General features: G+C 45.7%; 2 protein-coding genes across 3 annotated transcripts; one reads left to right on the top strand and one right to left on the bottom strand.

Annotated features, from left to right (window-relative positions):
• The first annotated feature begins 5,619 nt into the window (after positions 1-5,619).
• Positions 5,620-15,533, top strand: TLCD3A (TLC domain containing 3A). 2 transcript variants are annotated; one of them, XM_044672917.1, is made up of 5 exons: positions 5,620-5,741; positions 6,184-6,267; positions 12,970-13,174; positions 14,178-14,273; positions 15,204-15,533. In XM_044672917.1, the coding sequence occupies exons 1-5, from the start codon at positions 5,620-5,622 to the stop codon at positions 15,471-15,473; spliced, it is 777 nt and encodes a 258-aa protein (XP_044528852.1). In that variant the 3' UTR covers positions 15,474-15,533. The 2 variants fall into 2 exon arrangements, with proteins under 2 accessions (XP_044528852.1, XP_044528853.1); XM_044672918.1 differs by lacking the exon at positions 14,178-14,273.
• Positions 15,534-17,147: 1,614 nt separating this feature from the next.
• GEMIN4 (gem nuclear organelle associated protein 4) lies at positions 17,148-25,890 on the bottom strand. The gene is made up of 2 exons (XM_044672916.1): positions 25,881-25,890; positions 17,148-20,885 (listed from the first exon to the last, which is right to left on the bottom strand). The coding sequence occupies exons 1-2, from the start codon at positions 25,888-25,890 to the stop codon at positions 17,713-17,715; spliced, it is 3,183 nt and encodes a 1,060-aa protein (XP_044528851.1). The 3' UTR covers positions 17,148-17,712.
• Positions 25,891-25,925: the final 35 nt, after the last annotated feature.

Below are 25,925 nucleotides of genomic sequence, written 5' to 3'. Positions count from 1 at the left end.
CTCTCTCTCTCTCTCTCTCTCTCTTCTCTCTTTGTCTCTGTCTCTGTCTCTGTCTCTCTCTGTCTCTTTCTGTTTCTGTCTCTTGCTCTCTTTCTCCCTCGTTCCCTGTCTCCCTCTCTTCCTTCCATCCTCCTCCTCTCTCTCTCTCTCTCTCTCTCTCCTCTCTCTGTCTCTGTCTTGGCTGGCCTCCCTCTCCACTTCACATACACCCAGAGTTGGACAGGAGTGCCTTCCTCTCTCAGGTTACCTTCCATGGATTTCACACAAAGGTTGCCTCCCCCATTAGAGTAGAAGCTCCTGGAGGGAAGCAGTACTTTTTGCCCTTCTTTGTATCCAATGCTTAGTATGGCTTCTGGCCTTGGAGGTGCTTCCTAAGATGAATCGCTGCCCTAGGAACAAAGATGACTAGAAAGCAAGATGGAGAGCTCCTCAGTCCCATTGGCGCACCGTGGACCGAAATGGTCCGGCCGGGTTCTCTTTGCGCATTTCCAGAGATGGCAGAGCCAGAAAGGCCCAAGTTGGGGAAACCCTGAAACAGTTACCACCTAGTCAGCTAAGGGGAAATCGATAACATAGTTTCTCCTCCATTGTTTCTCGGGATACTGAGCTGGAATCTGTTAAAGTTTAACCCAGCGGGCTACATCTCCCACTGGTACAGGCAAACTTCTCCCTATCCCTATTTAAAACCAAACAAATACTTGGCTCTAAGGCTCCAATGGGCCCCTGGCTCAGGCCTGGGATAAAGAAGCCTCTGTGCATCCTGGGAGGTTCTCACACCTAAGGTGGAGGGCCTGCTCAGGCACTGATGCACTAGAGAACTGCAAGCCACTTTATGTCTTTTTTATCATGAACTTAATTATCAACAGACACATCTCAGTGTATAAAGATGAACAAAACAGGAGGCTTGAATATGAAACCATAAACTTCTGCCAAGTATAGCTTGTTTTTTTATTTTATTGTTTTTTTTAAAACTCTGACCTTCTATCTTAGAATCAATACTGTGTATTGTTTCCAAGGGAGAAGAGCACTAAGGGACAGGTAATGGGGGTGAAGTGACTTGTTCAGGGTCACAAAGCTAGGGATAGACTATCTTTTAAACCCTTACCTTCCATCTTAGAATCAATATTGTGTATGGGTTCCAAGACAGAAGAGTGGTAAGGGCTAGGCAGGGGAGGTTAAGAGACTTGCCCAGGGTCACACAGCTGGGAAATGTCTGAGGTCAAATTTGAACCTGGGGCCTCCCATCTATAGGTCTGGCTCTCAATCCATTGAGGCACTCTACAGCTTATTTTTTTAAAGGGAATATTAAATTGTGTAAGGTTAAAATTAATCAATTAAAATCAAATCAATTAAATTGAACAAGTTCAGGCAGCTAGGTAGTACAGTGGATAGAGTCAGGATAGAGCCTGGATCAGGAAGAATTGAGTTTAAATCCATTCTCAGACACTTACCTGGGCAAGAGCCTTAACCGTGGACTTCAGTTTCTTCATCTATAAAATGAGCTACAGAAGAAAATGGGCAAACCACTCCAGTATCTTTGCCACAAAACCTCCAAAAAAGGGTCTTAAAGAGCCAGACACAACTGGAAGTAACAAAATTGCCCTGTTCATTTCCATCCCCTTCTGAACTTTTTGGATTTCTTTTGTGTATTTTTTCATATTTTATTTAGTGCTTTTTCTTTCTTTTTAAAACTCTCACTTCTCACAAACTCATCCCTAGGGTTTCTGAGATATTATTAGGAAGAATTTGCACCTCTGGTATAAGAGCTTGTTATTCAGGGTTCCTTATTCACCTTTCACCCAATTCTCACTTGTGCTTCCAAGAAGCTGGAGCGGTCACACCCTGGTAATACCTTCGCTGCAGTTGGGCTAAACCCGGTTGAGGGACTGACAGGCCTCAGACCTGTCTGTGAGTTAGGAAGGATGTGTACCTCCAGCATGTGAAGACTTCCTTTGTTGGAAGGGGCCAATAAGAATGATTTGTTCCAATAGCCACGAAGCTGGTCACAACATCAAGGTAGGACATCCAAGAAGACACCGAGGTCATCCATTGCGTCCTCGGGCTATCACCGGTCATCCTGATTTTTGTCCTGCCACTGGACTTGGATGACTCTGGAAGAGAGAGGGAGGCTGGAGGCTTTGTGCAACTCTCCTGACTTAAATTCAAATCGTGAAAGTTAGAGATCACCCTGTGAAATGAAGGATGAACAACTCATTCTCCTGTCCTCATAAAAACCCTTCTTTATAACATATTTGTCATAGCTGAAGATCTATGTGGATATTCTGTGCCCCTAGTCCATCACCAAGAGTTGGGAGGCAAGCTGCCTTGGCAGGATTCTGAAGTCACAATTGGCCACTGTGTCCATCAGAGTTCTGAAGTCTTTTGAAAACATTTTCTTTTACATTATGTCATTGTATAAACTATTCTCCCATTTCTGCTCATTTTACTCTTCATAATTCATGTAAATCTTCCCCAGTTTCTTTGGGTTCTTTATATTCATGATTTCTTGTAACACAATAACATGCCATTCCATTCATTTGCTTAGCCATTTGCCAACCTTATTTTTGCTACAACAAAAAGCCTTGCTTTTATTAGTTTTGTACATGTGGGTCCTTTACCCCTGTCTTTGACCTTGTTTCACTTCCCAGGCAGTGTCTAACATGGAATAAGTACTGACTAAGTGCTCCTGGAATTTTTTTTCTTGCTGAATTCTTCACCCTCCAGTTTTCTCCTCTTTAATGTGACAAAGCTGGACTACAAGGTCTAACTTCCCTTCCCCGTATAATATTTTATGACTAAATTATAAATCCTATAGGCTTGGGGTTCCATTTGTCTTGCATCTGGGTTTTGTGGGTTGTTGAGCTAAATGCGTATCTATTACACATTATTATCTGGGGCCATTCCTTTATACATCTTTTTATAGACAATGCTTTCTAGAGATTTTCTTCCTGATGGATATTGACAGACTGCAAAAGAGAACATGGTATCTCTTGCTCTCAAAAGCCAACCTTCACTCCAAAGTTGCCAAATGGTCAAAGGATCTGAATAAGCAGTTTTCAGATAGAGAAATTAAAGTTATCAATAATCAAATGAAAAAATATTCTAAGTCCCTCTTGATTAGAGAAATGCAAATTAAAACAAGACAGGTACCACATCATACCTATCAGATTGGCCAATATGGCAGTAAATATTGGAGGGGATGTGGCAAAATTGGAACACTAATACATTGTTGGCGGAGTTGCTAATTGATCCAACCATTTTGGAGGGTAATTTGGAATTATGCCTAGAGGGCTTTAAAAGAATGCTTATCTTTTGATCTAGTCATACCACTACTAGGTCTATATCCCAAAGAAACTTTTAAAAGGTGGGCAGGAGGTGGGGAGACTTACTTGTATCAAAATATTTATAACAACTCGTTTTGTGGTGGCAAATAATTAGAAATTGAAGGGATGTCCCTCAATTGGGGAGTGGCTGAACCAATTGTGGTATAATGATGGGGATGGAATGCCATTGTACTATAAGGAATGATGAATAGGATGATTTCAGAAAGACCTGGAAAGGCCTCCATGAACTGATGCAGAGTGAAATAAGTAGAACCAGGAAAACACTGTATGCAGTAACAACAATATTGTGGACCTCTCAAATGTGATAGATAGATTTAGCTATTCTCAGCAGGACAATTCTCATCCAGGACAATTCTGAGGGATAAAGAATGCTCTCCATCTCCAGAGAAAGAACAGTTGGAGTCAGAAGACAGATTTATGCATGATTTATCACTTATTTTTGGGGGTTTATGTTTTGGGGGTTTGGTTTTATATGATTATTCTCTTACAAAAATTAATAAGGAGGGAGGCAGCTGGGTAGCTCAGTGGATTGAGAGTCAGGCCTAGAGATGGGAGGTCCAAGGTTCAAAGCTGGCCTCAGACACTTCCCAGCTGTGTGACCCTGGGCAAGTCACTTGACCCCCATTGCCCACCCTTACCACTCTTCCACCTAGGAGCCAATACACAGAAGTTAAGGGTTTAGAAAAGAAAAAAAAAAAAAGACTAACAGGAAAATATGTTTTGCATGATAATACACATTTTTATAACCCAGATCAAATTGCTTGCCAGCTCTGGGAGGAGAGAAGGAAAGGAGGCAGGGAGACAATTTGGATATATATAACTTTGGAAAATGTATGTGGAATTTGTTACTACATGTAATTGATAAAATATCTTTACAGTAATTAAAAAAGAAAAAAAGCAAGACCTTCTTGTCTCCGGCTCTATCAGCAAGGGCCGTGAAACAGGCATCTGGAGTAGAAAGCATCTTGGCAAACAGTTAGATGCCCACTCTTGGGTCTCCTCTCCTCTCTGACAAGTGAGCATAAAGGGGAGATATCCTAGGAGGGGGCACCCACCCTGGTGTGTTCGAGAACCCTCTTGAGGTTCTAGACCTAGAGAACAGCTAACGTAAAGCCCTTTCCAGCCCCGCTCCAGACTACCTTTCTAGATTTATTGCGCCAGCTATTTACTTCACACACTCCAGCCAAGTTGTTGCTGTTCCAATGCCTGGAATGCACCTCTTCCTCACCTCCCTCTAACTCCTCCTCGCTTCCCTCAAACTCCTCTCCAGAGCCAGCCACCTCCTTCAGGAGGCCTTTCCCGATTGCCTCACCGGGAATGTCTCAGCATGTGTTCTTCTAAACTGCCTGCAGTTTATCCGGTATCCACTCAATCGCCGTTCATCTGTGTATCAATAGAACCTAAGCGCCTTGGGGACCGGGTGACCCTTTTTTGACTCGGCATCCCCAGTGTCCAATACCGTATTTTGTACACAGTAGACACTTAATAAATGGTTATGGGTCCTATGTACTGTTTTCCCCAATAGAACGGGATCTTGGGGGGACGGACAAGTTCCTTTGGGGGCCAGAGTAAGCGCTACTGAAAGTCGGTAGACTGAGGCATGGGTTATCTCAAGTTGTTTATTTCTCGGGTTCAGGGAGGTGGAGGTTGGGATGGGACTGGAGGGGTGAGATGGGGAGTGGTGAAGGGTGGGGTAGGACAGTGGAGAGGGAGGCCAGCAGCTAAGCAGAGTGACGGAACAGACGCCTTTCTTGCCCTAGGGACCCGCCCCTCAGCTTGCCCCTCAGCCTGAGGGCTCTTCTCGGGGCTTCCCAGCTCCCCGAGGCCCCCCCTCCCCGCGCTGAGGGGCGGAAGGGAACGAACTTTCGGGGCGGGGCCAGATCGCTCTTTCGCTGCTCTCCGAACCCGGCCAGGCGCTCGGGTGGGACGCTGCAGGGGCAGCGCCCAGCGGCCCGTGGTCGGCCACGTCCCGGGCTCCCGGGCTCCTGGGCTCCCGCGCTCCCCTTCTGGCCCAGCGCCGGCGAGCGAGCGCGCAGGAGGCGGCACTCCTACCCGGCCCGCCGGCCCGCCGGCCCTGATCACGCGGGGCCGCGGGCGCTGGGCAGAGGGAGCTCGCTGGTGTAGGAAGGTGGGCGGTGGGAGGAGCGTGGGCAGACTGGACGGGACGGGCCTGGGCGGGGCGGGCCGCGCCGGGCCTGGCCGGGCTCGGGAGAGGGGCTGAACTGAGCTAAGAGGGCCAGATCGCGGAGCGGCTGGTCGGGGCCCCACAGCACCAATGCTGCTGACGCTGGCCTGCGGCTCGCTTTTCTACCCCGGCTTCTTCGTGCTCTGCGCCTGGAGGCTGCACCAGAAGCTTCCCCAATGGCCGGTCATCGATTGTTTGACGTTCAGCAACAGGTATGTGGTGACAGCCTCTCGGATGCCCTTAGCGGCGGGGGACTCCGGGGCCCCCCAAGCACCCCCGACTGCCTTCGCGGTGCGGCGCTAGACGGGACTAGGGGTGCGCGGCCGGCAGGAAGCCGAGGGGAGCTGTCTGCCCTCTTTCCTTCCCGGACTGACCCTTTCGGCGGACCCTCACGGTGATCTTGGGTACAGCTCGGGGTGGGGGAGCAGCCCAGAGCGAGGAGACTGCTCTAGCCTTTGGACCAGTGTGGGCTGGGCTCTGGTTTTTCTTAGGGACTGATGCTGCAGGCTTAGACGGCGACCGTGCAGGGCGTGGGGACTTCCTCAGCGGTTTGGAAGTCCGAGGTGGGGCAGATCAGAGCCTCCACATTGTTCCCCAAGATGGGTGATGAAGCCTCTTTTTCTTGTTTTTCTCTATCCCCTGCTACCCTACTAGGCTCGTTTCCTCAATCCAGGCTGTCCTGGCCACTGTCTCCGGGTTCACCGTCATTTTGAACTGCAAAGATGTGATTACAGACAGGTAAGAACTAATGCCATTGCGAGAGGAGCCAACATCCCGGCAGGGGATCTTTTGAGAAGGGCCTGCTTATTGGTGTCTTGCAGGCAGCCCTTTATCAGTACTCCCATTAGGCTACTGATTATGAGAGTTAAGGACTTTATGGTCTCCTCCCTTTCACCCAGTTTCCTTTCCTACCTTCCAGAACGAGTTGAAAAAAATTCTAGTGAACACACCCTGGAATATTGATAATGGCTTCTCATGAAAGAAGTGTCATCTGCTAAAAAGAACGGGAGATAAGAGGGGAATGAAAATTGTGGGTCCGGGCTCCAGCAGAGAGAGTGGGATCACGGGGGGGGGGGGGGGGGGGGCACGAAAACCCAAAGCCCAAATCAAAAACAGAGCACAAGTCTCCCTAGTTGCACCCGAGAAATAATACAGAATTTCAGGACTTTGCTAAATAAATAAATAAATAAATATCTGGGACACACTTGATGCCTTTAGAAAGAAAAGTATCATGTCTTTCCTTCTGCATAGGTGGAGGGTCAAGCAGGGTTGATGTTTGAGTTGTTTGCTGAATCACTTCTTTTTCCTTTCTTTTTTATTCTTTATTTCAAGAGATAGTTTCCTGGGGAGACAAGGGAAAGGAGAGAGATGTATTTTTTTTTAAACCCTTACCTTCCTTCCATCTTGGAGTCAATACTGTGTATTGGTTCCAAGGCAGAAGAGTGGTAAGAGTAGGTAATGGGGGGTCACATAGCTGGGAAGTGGCTGAGGCCACATTTGAACCCAAGACCTCCTGTCTCTAGGCCTGGCTCTCAATCCACTGAGCTACCCAGCTGCCCCCTGAGAGCTGTATTTTGAAATGAAGTTGTTGGAAAAACAAAAGGTTTCAAAAAGAAGACTAAGCTTTTTTTTTTTTTTAAACCATACTTTCTCTCTTAGAATCAATACTATGTAATGGTTCTAAGGCAGAAGACTGGTGAGGGCTAGGCAATGGGGGTAGTAGTGGTGGTTAAGTGACTTGGCCAGGGTCACACAACTAGTACATGTCTGAGACCATATTTGAATCCAGAACTTCCCATCTTTGGGCCTGGCTTTCAATCCACTGAATGAGCTAGCTGCTCTCTTGCCTTTTGTTTTTATATCAGTCATTTCCCCTCATAACCTTCCTCCCCATCCCACAAGAACCTTCCTTATAACAAAGGAAAACATTTAAGCAAGTCAGGTGGCAGACAATGTAATAGTACTTAACAGTGTTATATTAGGGGCAGCTAGGTAGCACAGTGGACTGTTCAAATTTGACTTAAGGCATTTACTAGCTGTATGACCCTGGGCAAGTCACTTAACCTAGATTAGTAAAGAGAATTAAAGACCTTGGTTCTTTCAAATACCTCCTCGTCTTTGGTCAGCTCCTTGGTAGTGTTAATGTGAAAGATCTTTCAGGTGAAAAACAACCTTTCTCAAAACAGGTGATACTGCTCTCTTCCTAGACCCTCTCTCATCCCTGGCAAAGCTGGGATTCTTGATGCCAGCATCCTGGGCTCCTTTTCAGAGAACCATCTTATGAATGATACAGCCCAAATTAGGCGGGAGGTGGGGAAGCCCTCATCTATTCATATAATAGAGAAGTATGATGTTTCATTCAATTGAACATTTGAAATGGGGACCAGAAGGTCTAGGTTTGCGTGACTTGTAGCTGGGATTTTTCGGTGGCTCTGTGGCCTCTGACAGCATTTCAGAATATTTTATTACATTCTTTGCATCTCTTTTCCCAGCCCCAAGCCTTCGTTCATCTGGGCTGGGTTACGCTGATCTTGGGAGGCACTTCAATTGTGGTTCCCTGGTCCCCTTCATTTTGAGATGGGCTCTGTAAGATGACCTTGTCTCACTATAGAGACTAGAATGTCCCCATATAGATTTTAAGGAGGGCAGAATAAACTTACATCACATTAAAACTGGAAGAGAATTTTAGCCACTTTACAGATGAGGAAACTGAAGTCTTCATATTTTCCCAAAATTATTATACAGCTCTGAAGTCTCATAGTCTAGCTTTGAACTTGGGTCTTCTGATTCTTACGTCCAGGAGAGACAATATGCCAAAGAATGTTGATCCTGGAGTCAGAAAAGACCTCTATGTCCAAATACTAGCTTTCTAAACGCGGCTGTTTGACCTTGTATGAGTTACAGAACCTCAGTTTCTCTTTTTGCAGAAGAGAGAATGCTTGTATGACATACATCGCAGATTTGTAAGTCAGAACACTTTGTACCCCCTCAAAATACTATAGAAAATGAGTTGGTTTTCCTATACCAGGGCTGATGGAGGTGAAGGTAATCTAAAAGCAAAAGGTTTCCAAAATGAGTAAATTTTCTTTTCAAAAGAAAGTCACTTAGTAGAACCTATCTTATAAGATTTTGAAAAACGCTTTATTATTACCTTAAAAAAAAGTCCTTACCTTCTATCTGAGAATCAATACTGTGGGTTGGTTCCAAGGCAGAAGAGCAATAAGGGCTGGGCAATAGGCATTAAGTGACTTGCCCTGTCACTGATATGTCCTAGTTGTGTGAACCATGGGCAGATTTGTTGCTTACTTTCTGGGTGTCCCAGACAAGTAAGATTGGAATCACAGATGAAGCATTGATTTGCAATAGTGTATGGAGTTTTAGGGTGTTCCCTACACTGAAGAAATTGCTGCCTCCATCGTCTTTCCAGCTCCTTCATTTTGCAGAGGAGAAAAAGAAAACAGAGAAAAGTGAAGGGCCCAAGGCCACCAAGCAAATCTGTAGTGGCAGAGAATTTGATGCTTGGATTTGAATCTGTATGCCACTCATTCATCTCATGCATTGCTTTTTTCAAAAGTAACTAGGAAGGTGGGGCAGCTGCTGGGTAGCTCAGTGGATTGAGAGCCAGGCCTAGAGATGGGAGGTCCTAGGTTCAAATCTGGCCTCAGATACTTCCCAGCTGTGTGACCCTGGGCAAGTCACTTGACCCCCATTGCCTACCCTTACCACTCTTCTGTCTTGGAACCAATACACAATATTGACTCCAAGATAGAAGGTAAGGGTTTAAAAAGAAAAAAAAAAGTAACTAGGAGGGCAGCTAGGTGGCTCAATGGATAGGTTCAGGAGGACCTGGATTCAAATCTGACCTCAGATACTTCTTTGCTGTGTGATCCTGGACAAGTCGCTTAACCCCAATTGCCTAGTTCTTCTTTCTGCCTTGGAACAATACTTAGTATCAGTTCTAAGATTTAGAAGGTAAGAGTTTTTTGTTTGTTTTTTTTTAATTAAAGTAACTCAAAGATGTTGCTATAGGCTATGGAGAGAAAGTGAAATCAGGCTGTGACACACATATAAGGAGTTCTTGGCTGGGTTGAATTTTTTTTTGGTAAACTTTATTACTAATAAAGATAAATGAGTGGTATATACATTTTGGTTCCAAAAATATAGGATGGAAGAATTATGGTTAGATGGTGAAAGGGCAGTGGATTTTAAAATGTGTAGCAAATTCAACGTGGCTGACCTACAGAGCTAGGATCCTTGCCTCTTCACTAGGCAAAGGGGAATGGGTGATAGTCCCGCTTGTTGGGCCCTCAGGCAGGCCACATTTGGGGAGTATCACCTTCAGTTCTGGGTATCACATTTTATGAAAGAAATCAGTGAGTTAGAGTATGTCCCAAAGAGATCATCCAGGATGTGGAGAGGCTACAGAATATTTGATTGAAACAACTTGAGGGTGAGGGTAGGGTTTATCCAGGAGAAGGCTTTGAGCAAGTATTCTTAACCATTTTTACACCACAGATGAAATCTGTGGACTCCTTCAGGAAAATGTTTTTAAATACATAAAATGCACAGGATTAAAAAGGAAACCAGTTTTATTGAAAGTTACCAAAATACTTAAAAAATTCATGGACTGCTGATTTAGAGGGACATGAAAGCCCTCTTAAGTATCTGAAGGACTATCTTATGGAAGAGGGATAAGCCTTATTCTGCTTGGCCCCTGACGGTGTAACTGGGAGCAAGAAGGGGGTATGGGAGTGAGGTTGCAAGTAAGACAGGTTTAGGCTGGATCTGAGGAGAAACTTCCCACTGATTGGAGCCATCCAAATGTGGAATGGGCTGCCTCAGGAAGTTCAATTGAAGGCTGTATTTCAACCTACTGGGAACATGCTAAGTGGGATTTTTGGTCTAGGTCAGTGATGGCTAACCTTTTAGAAACCACATGCCATGCTGTGCCATGGCCCCCCTTACTCATATAGGGGAGGAAGAAAGTGCTCCCATTGGGCTGCCAGGAAGAGGGATGGATGAAATGAAGAATGTCCACAGGCCTGTGTGGAGGTGGGGAGGGGAGGATTGGCTCAAGTGCTCCCCTCCAGCTGCTAGGCAAAGGGGTGGGGAGGTACAGTGGAAAGGGGGAAGGGAGCAGCTCAGCCTGAGTCCCTCTGCCTTTCAAGTTAACTAACCCTGGCAGGTGATGGCAAGTATGCCCATAGAAAGGGCTTTGCGTGCCACCTCTTTGGCATGTGTGTCATAGGTTCACCACCATGACCGTTGAGATTCTTGCCATCTTTCGGATTGTCATTTACTGACTATGCAGAACTCTGTACAAGGAAGACAAATCTCCTCAACCTGCTTTTAGCTTGTCACAAGGATTTTGAAGCCTACTTTTCCAAACCAAAAGCTTGGTAGTAGGCTAAATGAGCTGCCATAATCCTAAATTGTTCTAAATACTTGTTGCAAGGATTAAATAGAGGGTATATATTTCAGAAGCAAATGATTGTTTCTGCAATTAAAGACATGACATGTAGTTTGTGTTGAAAAATAAATAGGAACAAGGGAAAGACAAATTTCTGAAAAATATTTGAAATTAGAACATTTCTACATTGGCCCTTTGTAGCAAAGGGAATAGGGTAAGAAGTTTTGGACTTTACCTCCTCATTAGGATTCTTAGTAGTATTAATAACATTTTATATTGCTTTAAGACCGGGTTCTTAATCCTTTTTGTGTAACTGAAGAACTGCTAGATGTCAGTGTAGAAGGTAGTGAAAAGAAAGATGTACATTTTTCCCCTTCCAAGTTCATGGACCTCAGGGAATCTATGTACGGACCCCAGAGGAAGCTGGCCAAGCTCTGAATCCAATTGTCTGACATTGATGATATCAGGATGTTGTAGCTTCTCCAGAAAAGTCTTCAATAAATACCCAAACATTTTACCACCATATATATTTCATTTTGACTTTTATCAGTTGAGGCACTAAAGGGAATTTCCCCAACAGAATCTCTAATAGTTGGATTGTCTCTTTAAAAAGGCTTTCAGATTCTTAGATCCCTCAAACTTATAAAACTTTGTGTGTGGATTAAATGGGGCAGGTTATTGTTCCATTTTTTCAGATAAGAATTACAGAGCCCGGAAAAGCTCAGCCCAAATACCTGTAGCTGGTCTGTTAGGGAACCACCAGGGTCTTGTTATTCACTCAGTTATCTCTAAAGACATTTGCCCTAGAGCTATAAATAGGAAAGTCCTAGAGCTCCCACTTAAAAGCTGGACTACTCTTGGTTTCTCCAGGCTTTAGGTAGCTTTCTGGTATTTTCAAAGGGGTAGTTATTCTAATTGCGGAATTGCTTCATCCAAGCCACGGGCTAGAGATGAGCCACCCTCCAACCACACCTCTTTAGGCCTTGCCAGAGCAAAGCTCAGGTAATTGATTTACATTACAGCTACTCCATTCATTGCCTGCTTGACTGTAGTTCCTATTGTTTACTCAAAGTGTAATTAAGGAACAGGAAGTCTGAGGACCATCTCAAAAGGAAAGCTGCACCCACAGCTGCCTCTGACCTTCCCCAGGGTACCGAGGCTGGATTTTTATTATATATTCCCTTACGGTTTTTGTATGTGGAATGGTTAGTCATTAACTGGTCCGGAGGTGGCCATCTGTGGGCACTCTCTTTCCTCCTTTGTCCTAAGGCATTAATGGGGAGCCCCTGAGGAAAGGCCTACTCTTAGCTACTTGGGCCCAGGACTAGCAGTTTGTCAAAGCATTTGTCTTTCAGACCAATCCCTTCTCTAGGATAACCAGCCTAACTTGGCTATTTTCATACTAATATGCAAGTGGGACTAGAGTGGGTATAGCCAGGAAAAGCCACCCAACAGGTTGCAGCCACTCCCAGGGCTGGGGTTATGTTTTCTAGTGGGACTTGGATGGATCCTTTTGAGAGATAGAGAACTGTGAGGTGTGTGTATGTAGATGTGGGGTTTCATATACAAACTCTAACCTGTTGAGTAATGGCTAGCCCCATTGGAGTAAAACTGGAAATATGAGCTTTGGTCGAACTCCCACATCACTTTCTTACTTGGAAGTGTTGGGAACACTGAGGGATAGGTAACTTGTAAGTACCACAAAATGCCAGTTAAATCCATTACTAGGGACCAGCCAATCTAGACAAAAGGGAAACATTCAACAGCGCCATTTAAAAGTAGCAAATGATGTCTATTGATTTGTGGCTTCTTCACTGAAGAAGTTGCCCTATATCCAGAGCAAGTCTTCAATAACTTCCTTGTGCATTTTCTTTTCTCTGTTTGCAGAGGTGTTCTTTATTGGCAAGCATTTAGAATGATAACCTTTAAATAAGGAGCAAATGGGTTAGCACCACATTAGTCTTAGTGGACAGGTCCCTGGGTTCCAATTGTATGATCTACCTTTTGAATGTTCATTTACTTCCCTCTAGGCACTGGCTTGCTCGAGAATATATATGGGCTTTGATTCCATACATGACCTACGACCTAGGCGCGATGTACATTTGCTACTGGTACCGCTATAGAGGCGAGGATAAGAAACACACTCTTGCCATTTTTAGAAACTTCATCAAGCACGACCGCCTCATGCTCATGCACCATATTTTCATTCTGTTGGTTCTTGTACCCATCACACAGGTGAGTGTTCAGAGCTGGACCGTGTCATCATCACTGCACTGGCAACTTGTGTTTCAGAAGAGCAGAGAATATTATATTGTCTATGCCTATGGAACGGTAGTTGTCCCTCAGATGTCCTTTCCCTTTACAATTTCATTTGTTCCCTTAGTTGGTGGGCTCCAGTGGCCCAGCCCCTTACTCCAGCCATGTAAATGGCATTCATAGAACTTTCTGAGTATTTTTGGTCCATTTCATGAGTTGTTATAGCTGAAAAATTCACTCCTTGGCCAACCTTCTATTTAACCAGGTGAGTCCTTAGCCAGTAGGCACAGCATTTGGTGCATCTCCATCCTCAAGATATGACCTGTCAGTGCCTACTGGATTATATTCCACTAATAGGTCTTCTAAGAACTCTAGGTTATTTTCATGCCAGGACATCAGTTAGGTTTAATTAAACTTGAAAAACTTAACATTGGTCCTATCCACAAGTTATACCTCTCTGCTCCTGCTATCACATCCCACAGTGCCAGGCAGCTTGTGTCCTCACTATGTATAATGCAACCACTATTTTAAAAAGTAAAAACTTTAACTGGTGGGGAATTTTGTTTTTATAATTTTAAGTAATTAACTTTCTTTTCATGGAATTGCCCTAATGTTTTGGCACCATGAAGGTGAAGCCTTCAGAAGAACAAGGAGCAAGTTATACTTTTTATTTGGCTAGAACTGGATTTCCATGAACTCGCCAAAGGGCCATAAAGGAAAGATGGTGGAGGGCCTGCATGTGGGTTCCTGATACACTCCCTGGAAAGGATGGTGATCCTCTGGCTGTGTACATCATTCCTCAATGATGGCAGCTGCTCAGGCATTGCTTGCCTCAACTTCTGGGTTCAACTTTTTAATTGTGCCTTGGTTGTCAAGGTTAGCCTTCTTGGCTGGCCGGACCCCCACACCTTGCCCAACGTTATGCTGCCCTTCCTCTCAGAAGGCAAATGTTTCTCAGGTCCTGGTTTCTCTTCACTTGCAGGTACTAAGGGGGGAACGTGGCGACTTCTTTGTAGGCTGTATCTTCACCGCAGAATTCAGTACTCCATTTGTGTCGCTGGGCAGGATTCTGATCTTGGTATGTAAAGTCAGTGTCAGAGCTAGAAGGGAACTGAGGAAAATAGCTAGCACAACCCTTCCATTTTAAAGATTAGGAAACCGAAGCCCAAAGAAGGGGTGTGATCAGCTCCAAATTATCCTGCACATTAATGTAACGGTGAATAGATGATAAAGAAGGGACCCTTTTTTATCAGCAAATTACAATCCTAAAGAAAGCCCTTAGTGCCGGGTAGAGTGAGGCAGAAGTTGCACTGGGTCACCAAATGTTCTGAGTCCTGTGGGGAGGGCAAAATCCCAGGTGGCCTGTGGCTTTGGACAATGCCAGGATCCCTGTAGCAGCAGCAAAACATGGCAGTCACTCCCATCAAAAGAACTTGGCACACACACCTGCTCTGGTTAATATGTTCATATTTTACATATGAAGGATCATGGAAATTTAAGAGGTAGAAGGAGCCTCAAAGCCCCATCTCTGGTTCCTCTGGGCCCAATTCTGTCTTCTGGAGCAGAACAAACAGAATCCCTCTACATAATAACCTTCCACATACCTGGACCACAATAGCACAGAGCATTCATACACATATACCCACACACAACTCCACAGAGAGACATACTAATGAACAACACGGACATATGTTTGTAAATAGGCACAATACATATGTACACATGCTGTGTGTGCATCCACGTTGTATGTGTATATATGCACACACATGCGCAGTCACACACACAGTCAATCCAAGCAATGGCCTGCCCCACCTCACCCCCTCTTTGGCTGGGTCTAAAGGACCTCCAGAATACAGGCATTCCAGGCAGCCCTCTGGCCCCTGCCCCTGCCCCTGCGGACCTTTACTGCTATTGGACCCAAGTCGACAAGGCAAAGGGTTGGCTAACTTGCTCCAGCCCCCTGCTGACCCTTTCTTCCTTCTTCTTCCTCCTTCTTCTCCTTTCGCAGTTAAAGCAGCAGCACACGCTCGCGTACAAAGTGAACGGATTCCTGACTCTGGCGACCTTCTTTACCTGTCGAATCCTCCTCTTCCCCTTTATGTACTGGTCCTACGGCCGACAGATAGGGGTGTCCTTCCTGCAGTCCCCATTCCACATACCCTTCATGTGCAACGTGATCAATGCTGTCCTCATCGCGCCCCAACTCTACTGGTTTTCTCTGCTCTGCAGGAAGGCAGCCCAGATGTTTGACAATTCCCCAGCCAAAAAGGACAGTTAGTAGATGTGATCCAGAGCATTTGGAGGAAGGTGTGGCCTCCTACGCCACCTGCCTCCTCCACATTCCATGGAACCTTCAGACCCTGGATGGCCTGTTCTGTGGACATCAATCGGGAGGTGGATGGGTCTTAGAAGGAGCAATCACATTTCCTCCCTAATCTGCCTTTGTACAGAAGCACATTTTCATGGGTAACAACTAGTTATCAAGGTGTGGTTTTTGAGCAGCTAAGGAATGTGGCATGTGCCCACCAATCACCAGATAGATTTTACTAGCTCTGAGGACCCTTCTGGTGTCTAATTTCAAAAGAGCTATGTAGGAGGTGCCAAAGAAGTTTGGGGGAGATGAGAGAGGTGTACCTGATAATGAGTGCTGAACTAGTCTCTGCCAGGATTTTTGCACATCCTTTTGCTCACCTCCTTTGATCAAAGAACAGCCTATTCTGGGCCAGTAGGACCAAAGCAACATTCTGCTCATTACCTGTGTACATCCTGATGATCAGGAGCCAGGAGAACTGGGCTACAGTATTTTTCCCTCCCAGGGTGACAGTCCAAGCCTCAAATGCCCCCAAACCCCTTCACTGTAACCCTGGTGCCAATATTTAACACTCATGTCCACCGTCCCCTGGGCCAGGAAGGGGGGAGGGGGAGGAGCGACTACTGAGGAGCCAGCAATTTTTATAGGACTGCCAATTGTGTTTGCTTCAACTTTGCAAGCTGAGTTAGGGAAATTGGGACCACTAGCTGGTAAACCACATTCTCCTCAGACTTCCCCCTTGCATCTAGCCTGTTCTTTGTTCATATGCATAGGACCGCCTGCCATCCAGTAAAACACAGCATTTTAATAGCTCCATCTATAGCTTACATTGTTCTCTAGATGGGACTCCAGTGGCATTAGAAAAAATTCAAGTCTGGACTGCTACACGTTTTTCCTATTTTCCTAATAATCTAGCGTATTGACCAGAAACCATTGCATTCTTGACAGGTTAATTACACTAGAAAAGAGTCTAACACTGTCTCCCTCTCCATATGACCAACCCACTCTTGTCCCTGGCAGCCACTTTTCAATAGGAAGCCCGAGTGCCAACACAAAACATTCCTTGTAATAATAGGATGTTTTAGGAATTATGCTGTGGCAGTTTTTTTTAAGCTAGAATTTTTTAAAAATAAGGTTAACATCCCATCAGCTGTGATTTTACTATCTTTAAAAAGTGGTTTATTTAACAGTAATGACTTGTTTCAGACTCTTACCGTCTGTCTCAGTCTAATAGGTGCTGTTTTGTTTTCTAAACCTATAAAATGCTATACAGGTTGTAGTCTTGAATTGGTGTTTTGTTTACTGATAATTTATCTGAAAGAAAAAAATTCCCTCACAGATTAAATTGCATTAATATTTTTCCTACTTAGGTTCATTGTTAAAGACATCAATAAAGATTTCTTTTTAAAACCATTTGGCAGGCACCCACCATCTCTGCTCTAGTTTGCATTAGTGTGAACATACCTGGGTATCTTCAGGATTGTCCCACCTCTAAGAGGGCTTTTCCGAGCGTGGGCAGGCTCCCAATGTGGTCTTGGTGGGCTCTGGGGGAGGATCCCAGTTGTCCCATTTCCCTTCAGTCTGATCTCAGTGAGGAAATTAGCAATCAAGATCCAGGAACAATGATAGCCAAACTCTGGATTTCCAAACAACAACCCTGATGAGAGTTTACTTTTATTGCTGCTGCCCTCTCTCTACAATAAGAGCTGCCTTTTCTTGATGTCATCCATCCAGCTCCTTCAATCAGCACTAATTTCACACTTTAAACAACTTCTCCCATCCCACCTCCCTCCCTCCAACTTGGACTCTTTCACACCCTGTGGGCCAATCCCTTTACCCACTTGTTGGGCAATGGATCGGGAAGGCTGGTCATGAACAAAAGAGGATCCTCTCCAGCATGACTTGAGGCTGCAACAAGTCCAGTAGGGATGGTTTCTGAGGGTGCTGGAGCTTAGGAGTGGTGATTTGGGACTGATTATAAAAGGATGGGAAAGGCTCAAAAGAAAAGGTAAATTTTATTATAACTCTTACATATGCCCAAGAAAGTATTTTCCTCTTCTTTACATACCATACTCTTGGCGTATCTTGTGTCTATTTCCTATGATTGTGAAAGGAAGTTTTTGCATCTGTCTAGCCATTAGTCTGCTTTCACTCCATGGAAGACCAGCATTTTCCTGGGCCTTGGGAAAAGGGGGTACAGGGATACTCAAAAGTTGTTTATTTTCTGCAGCAAGGTTTTCCGTTGTTCCCTGGGGCCAACATTTTCAGCAATGGATTTGAGGAAGTGCTGCTCATTTGCCTTGCGGAGCAGGGAGTTGGTGGAGGTGTCACTTTTGCTCAAGACTTCATAGTAAGAGAGGGTCTCCAGGGCTAGGACGTAGAGGGGCTCACAGACCTCCTCAGGGAGCATGGCCATGATGTGGAGAATGTGACAGAATAGCTGAGTGTAAACAAACAAGGTTTCTTGTACCAAGTCTTTCTCCTGTCCTTGGGCCCAGGGGCAAAGGGACTGGACCTTGATGGAGTCAAGTAGATCAGTCAGGCTGCTGCAAATGAGCTTGACCACGTGGCTCCAGCCTTCAGTAGGAAGCCAGTTGGAACAGCTAGGGCTGCACAGGAACTGGAAACCTCTCAAGAAAAGCACCGATAGCTGTAGCTCTTGGGCAAAGGGTTTCAGGTTGAGCAATGGAACAAACTGGACATATTCTAGGCTATAAGGGACATGCAGCAGTTGTTTTTGCAGCAGACTCCTGGTCAACTGGTACAGGCATTTCCATTCATTGGGGCTGCACCAAGGCAAGACTTGCACCAGAGCCACTAGGAAGCCCTTGCTGAAGAAGCTGACCTCCTCAGGGTTCCCCGTATCCACAGCCAGGAGGGAGAGCATATGCTCACAAGTGTCAGCAGAAATACAGCAGCATTCTATCCAGGCCAGGAGGCCCGTGCCAGGCCCATAAGCCGGGTGATTGTGTGAAGTCCAGTCATCCTCAGAAAGCTTACAGATCTCAAAGAGGGTAGCTGGCACCTCACACTTAAAATGACCCTTAAAGATAGCCCGCAGCCGCAGGCCCACAGTCCAGTCTAGTTGCTCTGTCTTCCGGTGAAGCCAGGATAAGGACTTGGTCCAGTTCTCTGGACTGGGGTTCTCCTCCTTGGGCAGCACCACCTCACAGAGCTGTTCAAGGATGCCAGTCACAGTATCTTTAGAGTCCAACAACAGGTGCCGCTTTGCTTTGGGGTGCTGCCAATACTTGGTGTAGCTGTCTAGCAGCTGGCACAGAGTGAAGAGGAGGGGGAATGGGGAACAGGACAGGAGCCAGGAGCTATCAGAGGATGGCTTTGCTTCCAGAGCCTGAATGAAGATCTTGAGACACAGGTCCACTTCTTCCAAATGCAGCATCAAGTAAGGCAGGACAAACACTTTAATCACCTCCTCAGGGGCTAGAAGAGGGGTCAAGAGGATAGTGCTGGTCTCTTGCTCTGGGGGATTCATCAGGTAGCTGAGAAACTCCAAAAACTGTTTCTCTTCCTTGGTCGATGAAAGTTTCCCCCAGACTGTTTCTCTGAGACATGCTACCAGCAGAGAGATGGCTGAGTTTGGGTCTTGCTCTCCTTCTGTAAACATGAGGGCAGGGAAGGCACTGAGGATCTGAGCCAGGAACCTGGGTGCCCCCAGATTGACCATAGCAAGGCTGCACATCTTCTTCACTGTGGCCTCTGGGTGGAGCACAATCAGCCTGGCCACAGAGGCAATGGCTTTGGCAAGGCCTTGCTCTGAGGCACTCTGTGTGATCTGGTTGAAAGTCATGTTCAGATCTTCCTGGAAACCCTCCATGTAAGTGACCAGCTTCTCAGAGAAGCCCTTCCGTCCCCAGGAGCTCAAGATCCCCGAGAGCACCTTGTTTTTGTCTACCAAAGAGAGGTCTGAGTAACAATCCAGGATCAGGTTGATGACTTCTTCTGCCTGGGCCTCAGGGATCTCTTGGCCTGACATCTTGACTGTCATAACTGTTTCTAGCAGCTTCAGTATTAAGCCTGGTTCCCGGAAAAGAGCCTTGTTGTTCACAAGGCAGGCCAGCCACTCAGCTGAGAAAGCCCACTTCTTCTCAGAGGCAAAGATGTAGCACATCTCCATGTGCCGGTCCATCTTTTGTCCAATGATGGCCATTGCGATTGAGGCTGTGATATCCTCTGGGCTCTTGCCCCTCAGGGCCATGTTGGTCTTCCTTAGGAAGTTTCTAACACACTCTGCCAGCTCCGAGACCATCTGCCCCTCATCTTTGGAGAGATCTCTGGTGTCCACATAGCCCTCCAGGTTCTGGTTGAAGGAGGTCAGGCTGTCACACAGGCGGTAGCTCCCGTAGTTCAATCGCTGACTGCTGTTGAGCACAGCCTGCAGCTCCTCCCCCCACTGCTGCAGCAGGTTGTGCAGGTAGCCAAAGCCAATGTAGAGTGTTTCGTTGGGCAGCTTGGCCAAGGAAGTCAGGCTCACATCCCGCTCAGCCTCCTTCACCTTCTCAGCCAGGCCCTGCTGGTGGTAAGGGTTCTGGGTGTCAGAATTCCACAGGGAGACGACAGTCGCCAGCTTGTCCAAGTACACAGTGGCTGACAGCTCCTGTGGGTCCTCCTCTGCCAGGGCAAAGACAGTGAGCATGTCGGCCAGGTTAGCCACCGCACAACACTTCAGGCTAGGAGCTGTGATGTTGTTTTGGATCTGCTTGAGTCCATCCAGCAACACTTCTAACAAGGACATGATAGGGCAGGCGTCTGGATCGGCCTTGAACCTCTTTGGAGGATGGGTGAATTCATCTGAAGTTGACAGGTACTTGTGGGCCATTGTCCGAAACTGGCTGAGCAGGGGGTCCTTTGGGTCAACTTTGTGTTTCATCATTTCCCACCAGACATTCAAAAAGAAGGTGACGTCCTGTAAGGACGTGTCGCTGGCCACGTGCTCCACAAAGCGTTCTAGTTCTGAACGGCAGATGTTGGAAGGCAGGGCCATCAGGAGCTGGATGAACAGCCCTGAAGCCTCTAGGGACTTGAGCAATTCAAAAAGGATAGTGTGGTTGATGGTGGGGATCATGTTCCCCACAGAAAAGAAGATGTCTTCTTGCCACCGAGCATCTGTGTCTGAAGGTGTGACAGGGCAGGGCTGCAGGACCTTGGCCCAGATGATGATTAAAGCTTTCTTGGTCCAAGCCTGGGGGTGAGACTGGGCTATAACAGAAGAGATTTCTCGCAAGGCTTCAACGATGGGCTGTCCAACTTGCTCCCAGTCAGACTTCTTGAGTTCTGCCAGAGCCTTAGGGCTGAACAGCTGCTCGGCCAGCAGGAATCCCCCATGAAGAATGGTTGTTTCTTCACAGATATTCAAGGGTCCTGTGCAAATGGAAAACATACACAGGATAAGCAGAAACACATCTTTCAGGGCAATAAACAAAAGATTTCCTGGAAACAGACCTTTTTTTTTCTCTTAAGGAAATGGCCATCTAAAAACAGGCTTTACATGCCAAAAGACATTCTTGCAAGCAATGACTTGGTAACTCCTGCTGACTTCCAGGTGGCTCTATCCCTCTGCCACCTGGGAACAATTAGAGAGATGTGGCTGCCACATTTCTTCTTTTCCATGTATATATCCCCAACAAGGTTTCAAAGAGGCTCATGGATTCTAAGGAAACACTCAACTCTTCAGAATCACTTTTCTATCAAGATAAAAAAAGCTAGCTCCAGGTCCATCCAGGATCCTCTGGTAAACGGGAGGGGTCAGTATGGAAAACAAAACAAAATAAAAGGAGAACACGCTGGAAGCTATTTCTTCAGAACAGTTTGGCGCCTCTTCTTTATGGATGAAGGAGAGACTCATCTTTTCAGAACCTAGGAGAAATTATATGCAGACACCAAAACTTTTTTGGGGGTTATTATTACAGGACTAAGCCTATGTTCCTCCCCCATCTCTGCATCTTTGGAGTGGGACCCCCCCACTCTCTTGTTACCTCCATCTCAGAAGCCTTACTTCCAATTAAAGCTCAAGTCAAGTTCTACCTTTTACATGAAAACCCTTTCCTACCGTAACCTGTGCTGGCTTGCCATCAATACTTTGTGTTTATTCTGCAGATACTCATCTTTGGCCTTGTTGTCCTCCCTGTGAGGATGTAAGTACCTTTTGAGCAGGGATTGGTTCATTCACTGTATTTGTATATCCAGTGCCTAAAGCAGGGAGCCTTGTGCATAGTAGGTACTTTTGACCTGGATATGGCCCACCCAACAGTCCAAGGCTTCATGGAATTCTATCCCCACTTTCCTCCATAGGCATTCCAGAGTACTTTTTGTTCTCATTTCTCTATTGAAAATGGAACTGGCCTCCAAATCAATCTGAGGGTCACAGATTAAAAACTGAAAAGGACCTCAGGGATCATCCAATCCAACTCTCTCATTTTATGTGTGTTAGTGAAAATTTGGGGTTCATTGAGTCTTAATATTCAGGTCCATGATATAAACTTCCTGTGGATGTTTAGGGGACTTGAAAACTACATTTCCCATGATTCCTCTCACATAATACATGTGTGGGCAGGAAGTGTGATTATGTAGACAAAGGTATAAAGTCTCAGAACTTGATTGGTATGCTCTCTTTCCTGTGGAATAAGCCAGGTGGGCAGAGGTAATGGCGGGGCATTTGAATTAGATATTAGCAGGCGCATGGCCTTCTTAATTACCAATATGGCTTTAAATAAACTATTAAATATTTTTAATATATCCATCTATATCAATATTATTCATAACAGTTTTGGCAACCAAGACATATGGAACTTAGGTAACTCACTCAAAATCACACAACTAGGGGGCAGCTGGATAGCTCAGGGGATTGAGAGCCAGGCCTAGAGACGGGAGGTCCTAGGTTCAAATCCGGCCTCAGACACTTCCCAGCTGTGTGACCCTGGGCAAGTCACTTGACCCCCATTACCCACCCTTACCACTCTTCCACCTATAAATACACAGAAGTTAAGGGTTTAAAAAAAAAATCACACAACTAGAAAGTGGCAGCTCCAGGATTGGAACCCAGGTCTTCTCCACTTCAAAGCTAGGGCTTTGTTCACTCTACACCATGCTTTTTTGTGGTCCTTATTCTCTTGGGTCTCAGCAACATGCCTGCCATCCTACCTCCTTTGGCTTTCATGATGCTATGCCATCCCATTAGGCCAAACCTAATTGTGATGATTCTCATTCCTTCTCCCTCTTTCCACCCACCCCTAACTGCAGGTCTAAATCAAAGTTCACTATTCACTGTTCTCTTCTATCCCTTCCCCTCAGAAAATTCATCTTTCTCAGTTTCAACTATTACCTCTGTGTGAAACATTTCTAATGCTTCTTTTGACTTCTTACTTCCCCCCCCCCAAAGCTCTCACTGCCTAATTGACATCTGCACTTAGATGTTACAACTAAGATTTCAAATTGAAAAGCAAAGGGAAAAGTGAAACTGAAGGGGAAAGGACCTATTTGTACAAAATATAATTTGTACAAAAAGATTTATAGCAGCTTTTTGTGGTGGCAAAGAACTGAAAATTGATGGGGTGCCCAACAATCAGGGAATTGCTGAACAAGTTGCATATGCTTGTGATGGAATAAGTATTGTGCCTCAAACACTTCATCGCCGCTGTGTGACCCTATACAAGTCACTTAACTTCCACTGCCTAGTCCTTATCACTCTTCTACCTTGGAACTAATACTTGGTTCTAATTCTAAGACAAGGCAAAGTTTAAAAAAATGACAACAGGATGATTTTAGAAAAACCTGGAAAGACTTACATGAACTGATGAGACTGAAGTGAACAGAAATAGTACAGAACTGTACAACTATATTATAGATCAATATAAATGACTTAGCTATTCCAAGCAATAAAAAGGTTTAAGATAATTCCAAAGGTCTCATGATGCTATCCACTTCCAGAGAAAGAACTAATGGAGTCGGAATAAAGCTTGAAACACTACTTTCACTTTATTTTCATGGTTTTTTTTTGTTTTATATCTATAACATGACCAATATGAGAACGATTTATATGAATATACATGTATAACCTACATCAAACGGCTTACCATCTCAGGTAATGTGATATAAGGATTAAAAATAGTTTGACTAAAATTATGAATTAAAAAGAATTATTGTAGTTGCCGTTTATAAAAATTAAACTATGAGTATGTTAGTAGCTTTATTACAGCAGGGTAGAGATAGTAAAGGGAAATGTAGGGAAGGAGGTGGGAAATGTAGGAAGGAGGTAGAAAATATTGCCTAGCTATATACCCTATCATTGCTGATCTCAAGAAATCCAGCTCAACTCTGACAAAGACTCCCTTAGGTCCGGATCTCCAACCAGGAGTTGTGGTAGTCTCTTCAGCAAGAGGCTTACCAGTGCAGAATCAATAGCCAATACAGAAGTCCTCCCTCAGCAAGAGCCACCAAAGCAGTAGAATCCCTCAGAATGTCCTCAGCTGGCTTTTATGACCAGTTTTCTCCAGGTTTTCCTGTCTCTCTGGTTTCAACTTCCTTTCACTGTGGGCTGATCTATCACACCTCAGGAACCAATCAAAGACTCTCAATTTGCCTAGCACTGCCTGTGGGGAGGGGCAGTGCTTGTGGTCTTTTAGGACTAAGTGTTTTGTTGTTTTTAACCCTCACCTTCCATCTTGGAGTCAATACTGTGTACTGGCTCCAAGGCAGAAGAGTGGTAAGGGTAGGCAATGGGGGTCAAGTGACTTGCCCAGGGTCACCTAGCTGGGAAGTGTCTGGGGCTAGATTTGAACCTAGGACCTCCCCTCTCTAGGCCTGGCTCTCAATCCACTGAGCTACCCAGCTGTCCCCAAGGACTAAGTGTTAATGACTAAGTAAATGTGAACTCTCTTTGTGAGTGACTTACTAAGTGTTAAGTAGGGGTACTTCAAGTTCCTGATTGATTAACTTAAAATAGACAAAGGGAATAAAAAATTCCCTTTCATAGTGAGAATTTGGAACTCAAAATTTTAGAAAATTGCTAATTAAAAATTGTTTTTACATGTAATTGGGGGGAAAATATTAAAAAAGAAAAAGAAAAGTAATATCTTAATGTCCTCCCTGCTAATCCCTCTCCCAGCAAAGATCTATTCTGGCTCCCCTACTCTTGTCAGTGGCACAGCCATTTTCTCCAAACTTCACTTACTCTTGATTCTTCCCCTTACACATCCATATGAAATGTATAATCTTTCCAATTCTCTCCATAGTCTCTGTCACACCAGTCATACCTAATTTTTTTTGTATACCCTTACTTTCCAATTTAGTTAACAACTCTAAGAGTAAGCACTAGGCAATTGGGGTTAAGTGACTCATCAGAGTCACACAGCTAGACAGTGTCTGAGGATAAATCTGAATCCAGGGCATCCCCTCTCTGGGCTTTATGCTCTATCACTGTCCTACCTAGCCATCCTAGTCCAGGTCTAATGAATGATAAGTAAACTATGTCTCCCTTATTTGATGATTCCTAAAAAGAGGCAAAACCCCTTTTTCATAATAACCTGCCAAGGTTACATAGAGCTCTGATCCCTGGGAATTTCCCCCTATTTTACTGCTAATGGTCAGGAAATCTTGGCAATTAAAAAAACAAACACCCTTACTATCTTAGAATCAATACTGTGTATTGTTTCCAAGGCAGAAGAGCAGTAAGGGACAGGCAACTGAGGTTAAGTGACTTGCCCAGGGTCACACAGCTAGGAGGACTGGTCTGAGACTACATTTGAGCCCAGGACCTACTGACTCCGGGGCTGGCTCTTAATACACCCAACCACCTAGCCTCCTCCATCCTGGCAATCTGAATGGAGGGCCAAAAGCTTCCAAGGAATAATCCCGCTTCTGTTAACCATTATTTCTTAGTTGCTGCTGGCTAAGGCTCCGTTTTAGGTGGAAGGCACTCCCGGGGCCTCGAGTCTGAAGGAGGGATGAGGAAGGGGGTCCCCGAGAAGGGGGTCCCCGAGAAGGGGTTGAGTCCACGCCTCTGGGGGTGCAGGCCGGGGATAGGGGTGGCGTGACCGCCCCTGCCTCAGCCCGCGGGAGCCGCTTTTCTCCTCGGTTACGCGAGGGGCTCTCCCGTTCCCGAAGTCCCAGCCTGGCCCGCCAGGAGCGTGGCACGTGGTGGGGCCAGGCCGGGACTTTCTCCTCAGCCGGATCGGATCACTCAGCAGCCACACAGCCGTGTCCTCTCCTCACAGACCTAAAGGCGGGAGCACCAAGGGCTCAGCGCGCATGCCTGTCCGTGCTCGTGTCCGCGCGGCCACGCACGCGCGGCCAGGAGCGCCCCTTTCCCCTCCTCCCTCCTCGTAGGCCTCAGCCCGAGTCCGGTCTCGGCTCACTTACCCAGGTCCATGGCGGCGGCGGCGGCGGCAGCAGCAGCGGCGGCGG

Source organism: Gracilinanus agilis, chromosome 4 (assembly GCF_016433145.1).
Source record: "Gracilinanus agilis isolate LMUSP501 chromosome 4, AgileGrace, whole genome shotgun sequence".
Classification (NCBI taxonomy): domain Eukaryota; kingdom Metazoa; phylum Chordata; class Mammalia; order Didelphimorphia; family Didelphidae; genus Gracilinanus; species Gracilinanus agilis.
The sequence above is the reverse complement of the archived record's forward strand: the minus strand, read 5'-3'. Positions and strand labels throughout refer to the sequence as shown.